Genomic DNA, 6,029 nt, shown 5'->3' with positions numbered 1-6,029 from the left:
CAGATTGATATAAATATTCACGACAATTTCACAGAGCACAGATATGTTTAACTTTTTATGAAACTTCATAAAAGGAATTAACAGATTGTCAATTTTAGGAAATTTATTCAGAATACGCGGGAGTGACGTCACCACTGCTACGCATTTATAACGAAGCCGCGGCGCACATTTCGTAAGGAAGAACTCCATTATATTTCATTGTTTGACCCATTACGTTACATACCAAAGTCAAAATTGTTTACATAATATGACTCCTTACTATAGCATATTATGAGTTAGAGAGAGCTCTTATATCGCCTGTCAAGCGATAGCATTCGTAATACTTATTAAAGGGAAAAGAAAAACGAAGCGAATATTAATCTTTTTATAATAGATATCACTTTTCCAGTAAATTGCTTTCAATTAGTATCTGCAAGAAAACTATATTTATTACAAATTATTTTTAATTCCCGGATTCTGAATTCTGTAGCTATCGGATCCATCAAAGACTACCTACTACTATACTTATTAAAATCGCTTTGGATTCAATCAAGTTGTGTAATAGATAAGTTCAGTAACTATCAACTGAAAGCCACTTCCTTATGAGCCACTCGCCTGGGCGGGTGTCGTCGACAAGCAGAGTCGGTAACTGGTTTCATCATTTTATTTCTTTATTTATGAATTATAATATTTATTTCGAATATAAAGAATTGACCAAAACTAATTTTCGTTATACATTAGCAATTACAGCCGTTTCAGCGCCTGTGTGCATTGCATGTATTTGAATATTTTTCTCTAGTAATTACATTGCCTAATACTTAAAAGAGAAAAGGTCCAAACATTGTTATAAATTAGTTTCGGAGCTGGAGTTATGAATTTAATATTATAATACGTTTATCAAAGCGGTATCTCAATTTGAATTCTTATCCGGAAAAAAAAACGATTGATTTCTCTTATCGCTGAATTAAACTCTATTACTTTCGAATCAGGCTCTGGTGAGTTATGCTAATTTTATTTTTTCATTTAAATAATATTAATGTTGAGTACTCTTCTATTGTTTGTAAACATCTATACAAATAACGCGTAATAACTTTAGGGCTTACAAGTCAATGCCAAGTAAATTTATTGAATCGATAAAGGATAAACCTAAATACGTTTGGTCGGTTAAGTTAACCCAAGCTTAAACGGAGAATATCTTACACGACGTTATTTGGAAACGCACTTTTGAAAGTTATCGAGCCGACAGCTCGTACGGACAGACAGATAAAATAAAACGTCTGTAATATGTAGTACCTCAGAAACCGGGCACAAGTCCGTTTTCTTTAAGTAAACTTGACAAAAGAAGAAAAAGATGTAGAATATTTTTAACAAAATAAAAATATCTTAGTTATACAATACTAGCGACCCGCCCCAGCTTCGCTCGGGTGCAATCCTATCAGCAATAATACTACACAATGTCTTTATATACAACGATCGCACCTTTTTTGTCATTAGACAATACAAATCGCTGCATTTTAATCCTGTAATATCTCCGAAAATATCCATTTAAATTCCATGCTGTAAGGGATCATATTATTCAATATTAGATGCACAATGGAAACTTAATTAATGTATGGAACTTAATTGGACAAAGATTAATGCTGTAGTACATTATTTTGATTTATCTAGTAGTAATCAGCCCGCGTTTGCAATGTAAGCAAAAAAAAAAGTGTTTATCTACGAAATAACATTACAAACCTCTAAATTTATCATTGTTTCTCTACTATAATTGTACATGTATTATAAATTTAAACCTTCCTCTTGAATCAGTATATCTATTAAAAAAAAACACCGCATCAAAATCGTACGAGTAATTCATATTATGGGGCCTCCTGCCACCATGAGAAAGACAAAATTTATTTTACTGGTTGTAATATTAATCATAAAAATACAACACAACTTTAGAACGATTCTAGATTGTAGGGTGTAATGCGCAGGCCGAGTCTACTTCGGTTTACATAGATGCCTTTAATTGTGTCCATTAAACGCAGACAAATCCTGGTAGCAGAAGTTCCTAGTGAAGAAATCGCTTACTTTGAGACTGAAACTAATGACAGAACCGATCAAGCGAGCAGCGAACCACGTGCATCTTATTATTGCGCGCTCCGACCGGTACGATACTGACAGCAATGTTGAATGATAAATGTGTTGTTTTGAAGCTCCTTAAACTTCGTGTATTCATTAAGATATTAATTAAATAGCGAGAGTTCACGGAAGCTAAGAACAAGCAACGAATTCTGATAGCAGCGGGTGGCGTTGCTGGCGGTGCTCGTGGAAAAGCGCAGGCCTTGTTGATGTGGCCGCTGCCTTCTCTGGAGATGCCCATGTTGTGGGTCGGGGACCACCTTGCGCAGCGCGTGCAGCAACACCGCAACCGCGCACGCGCGCCGGAGCCACAGCCTGATGAGGAACCGGACGAAGACGCCTTGCGTGCTCTCTGCAGCCCGCCCGCGACATCTTGTTGTCTACAAGCACAAATCTTTGGAATAGTTTTACATCCTAGGTATATATTTTGGAATAAAATAAATAAATAACACAACGCATTCCAATACTTATTCAAACACATCTTAATACTTTCAATTAGATAGGAGGCATTAATAAATTGTTTTGATCATAAATGTGTCTATTTAAGGGGAGGCTGCGTATGGGCAACAACTGAAGCTGGTGCATGGTGCGTGTCGCTGCCGGCCCTGAAGCCAGTGTTGTGGCTGCCGCGAGCTGCCGCTGCACCCAGCGTGGCCGAACTACCACCGCACTACCTTTTTCCCTGTGTCGATGATGACTATTTTATTACGTAATTGAGAAGTTTATTTAATGGCTATACCACATGACTATTGAATAGCTGTGAAAGGAAATATGTACTGCGTCTCCCCTTTACAGCTACGCAATGGATTTAAAATAAAGCTAAAATTGTAATGTTTAGTCCACCAGGTTACGGTTCAGGTCGCGTAAGCTTGTGGACCATTCGCAGTGGCCGCTGCAGTACACAGCTGCAACATGACGCCCCCGCACTTGCCGTATTTCTGCTAAAGCACGCTCGCTCAGCCCCCGGCTCGCGTCGTTTACTCGTTCTCGCAGCCGATGCACTTCATGTACAATTTTTCATTTAATTATTTTGAACAATTTTTTTGCATTATACTTCATAACCATTGCCGAGTATGAGTTTAATCGATCTAAAACAAAACGATATTAAAGAGAAACGTTTTCTTTTATTTTTTGAAATTGAATAATTAAAAGTAAATTTGTTCATGAAATAACCTTACTGTATAAATTTAATCTAATGTGAATCACCACAATATTGATAAACAGGTGTGGCGGAGCCTGGTCGACTGAGTCAAGATTCAAACATCGGCACCGTGTTCAAGACCAACTCGTATGGCAAAGTAAGCTTCTGTAATACAATTGTATCAATTTGAATATAGAACAATGATTAATTAAATTGAAAAAGGTTATATATTTTGTTTTAATAATAAAGGATCGTAACCAACTAGATCACGCAGCCTCATAGACCAGACATGCTTACTAACTAGTGGCATTAGTCTCAATAACAACGCACAGAATGGGCCTGCACGATGCACCTCGCGCCCTGGCTCGTACTTCTTATCTCGGCCGACTTGTAAATAAAAATATCTAAGTTTTATTTCTTATATCCTACAAATTATAAAAAATATAATTCCTTTTCGTTACAGATAGTACGAAGCTTAACTAGCGGCAGGGAAACAGATAGAGCGCGACGTGGATCGTGCACCCCCATTAAAGTACAAAAATGCGCACCGTGTGTACCCAAGCCGCGTCCGGTGTGCCGCGAGCCCTCTGCGGCGTGCCCCCATGGCCTGCGCCTCATTTGTTACCCACCGTCCGCCGGAAAGCGTCCACCGTGCGATTTACCGAGCCCTCCTCCTCCATTATCCTGCGAACGTAATAGAAATCAGGTAAATAATTTTATGTTTTAACATTAACATAAAATTACGTCCTATATACATATTATTTTTTATCACCCTTATTAGTAGTTTTATATTTGAGGGAAAAAAATATATTCGATTCTAGTCAGTGTAGTTTCAATAATATATACCTGCTAATTTGCTTCCTAGGTGCAGTCAATGAAACATACTGAAGGACAGAGTAGTGACGAACACAAAAATTTCTGTGGGGCTCAGTTGGACCGAGTAGCGATGCGGTTGGCAGCTGCTGAGCGCTTGCGTCGTTTGGACTATGAGCGTGAAGTAGCAGAGCAAACTCCGCCCCCAGCTCCAGTTCCTGCACCCTATCACCTCACCAGCGAACACGAGTGTTTGAGAGCGATAGATGGCCGCGATTATACAGTATCAAAATCAAGTATTAACACTGACAAGTCCACACAAAATTCCACGCCTCCTTGTCCAGTGAAACTAAAGCCTGTTGACAAGTGTGAAATAAGCCGTGGTCACCGTCTTGATCCTTGCGAGCACCATCCACGCATTTTTCTCGAAATAGATCGTAGTGCATCCAACAAAAGCCCTGAAAAATTATCTTACAACGTAGCCAAACAAAACGATGAGTCTAATGCCGCAGGCACCTCATCTCCGAAACAAATGTCAACTACAGGACGTTTTACAACACGTTTACTTAAGAGCCTAAAACGTAATGAAAACACTGTTTGCCCACGACAAGCATGTAAGTCATCATCTACTGAAAAAAGCTGGTGTGTGAATTTATCTCCTCCGAAGTCAGTTCCAGTAAGCTGTAGAGAGCAATCACTTCTTGAACGTCTTCGTCAAAAGCCAGGAAGTGCGCCTGGTAAACAATGTAACCCGCAACGTCAATTGCATTCACAAATATGTAATGAACCTACACCTAAATCAAATAAAGGCTTAGAAGAAAAGACAAAACAAGATAGACTTACAAGTGTGTTGCGTGAAAGGATGCATTTAAAAGAAGCAGGACGGGGAAGAGTGGTTACAACAGATCAAAAATCAAACAAAAGCACAAATTTTGGTTCTGGTGGCCTGGAACTGAAAGTTCCACCCAATTCCGAGGCCGTTCGAGTTCGTGTATCACTTGATTTTGAAACCGTAGATATTGCTACAGGTAAAAGAAACCCTGCAGAATTGAAGAATTTCAATGATCATGCTATCTCTACTTGTCATAGTGTTGTAGGATCTGAATCCTGGTTATCAATAAAAAACCTTCAAAAAAAATTTTCAGGCTATCGTAAAAATGATGTTTCAACAGAAAATAAAAGTCATGGGAACTATGGGACATGTCAACGTCCAAGTGATGAAAATACATCCATTTTGAAAAAGAGACCCGAATGTACTTTGCCTCCAAGGAGTCAAAAGCCAGTCGTACAGTCTCCTCACTCAAACACACCGCCTTTACAACGCCCTCGTTCTCAGTCACCTTGCACCCCATACCCGAAGCAAAGCACGTCGCAATACATCTCGCAAAACATTCTAACGACTTACTAGTTGATCAATATATTACAACCATATTAGAGTATTGTTTCAATATGAGCACAATTATATTATTGTACTATTGTAAATTCGTAAATTTTATAGTATTACATGTTTCACAATGAACTATCTTTTATTTTGATCCATTTAATTTTGAATTTAAGGTCCTTTTTTTTTTTTAATTCTAGTGTATATAAATAGAGTCGAGATGGCCCAGTTGTTAGAACGCGTAGAGCGCTCCTCAAAGGGAGGCCAGTAGTGGGAAATTTACAGGCTAATGTAAATGTAAAATTGTATATAAATAAATGTAAATGTAAAAATTTATATAAATGTATTTCCTCTCGATGTTAAAGGTATTTGTGATATTAAGTTCGGAGCGATACTTCATTGTTTTTTAGGGTTGATGACAAAAAAAAAATATCGAATTATGAGGGTATAACGACGGTAGAAGTCTTTGGTTTTCCCATATATACATATCATGTCTTCCGTAGGCTGCTCAAGGAACGAGGGAGTGTCTCCCGTTAAACAGTTAAAACAGTTGACAGTTAAAAAGTGAATCATAGTTTTTTTTTTTTTTTT

General features: G+C 38.1%; 1 protein-coding gene across 4 annotated transcripts; it reads left to right on the top strand.

Annotated features, from left to right (window-relative positions):
- Positions 1 to 1,778: 1,778 nt before the first annotated feature.
- Positions 1,779 to 5,554, top strand: LOC125076707. Of its 4 annotated transcripts, none has more exons than XM_047688502.1 (6): positions 1,779 to 2,130; positions 2,220 to 2,521; positions 2,651 to 2,812; positions 2,990 to 3,110; positions 3,328 to 3,401; positions 3,708 to 3,845. In XM_047688502.1, the coding sequence occupies exons 1-5, from the start codon at positions 1,981 to 1,983 to the stop codon at positions 3,349 to 3,351; spliced, it is 759 nt and encodes a 252-aa protein (XP_047544458.1). In that variant the 5' UTR covers positions 1,779 to 1,980; the 3' UTR covers positions 3,352 to 3,401; positions 3,708 to 3,845. The 4 variants fall into 4 exon arrangements, with proteins under 4 accessions (XP_047544458.1, XP_047544456.1, XP_047544457.1 ...); XM_047688500.1 differs by having other exon boundaries at positions 2,942 to 3,110; XM_047688501.1 differs by having other exon boundaries at positions 2,942 to 3,110; positions 3,328 to 3,411; positions 3,708 to 3,806.
- Positions 5,555 to 6,029: the final 475 nt, after the last annotated feature.

This window comes from Vanessa atalanta, unplaced genomic scaffold, assembly GCF_905147765.1.
Source record: "Vanessa atalanta unplaced genomic scaffold, ilVanAtal1.2, whole genome shotgun sequence".
Classification (NCBI taxonomy): Eukaryota; Metazoa; Arthropoda; class Insecta; order Lepidoptera; family Nymphalidae; genus Vanessa; species Vanessa atalanta.
Note: the sequence above shows the minus strand (reverse complement) of the source record. Positions and strands in the feature narration are given on the sequence as shown.

Coding starts and splice junctions, on each gene's coding strand:
- LOC125076707 (XM_047688498.1), top strand. CDS start 3,578: ATGGGCCTGCACGATGCACCTCGCGCCCTGGCTCGTACTTCTTATCTC. Junction 3,635..3,707: donor CTTCTTATCTCGGCCGACTT/GTAAATAAAAAT, acceptor TTTTCGTTACAG/ATAGTACGAAGCTTAACTAG. Junction 3,951..4,109: donor GCGAACGTAATAGAAATCAG/GTAAATAATTTT, acceptor TTTGCTTCCTAG/GTGCAGTCAATGAAACATAC.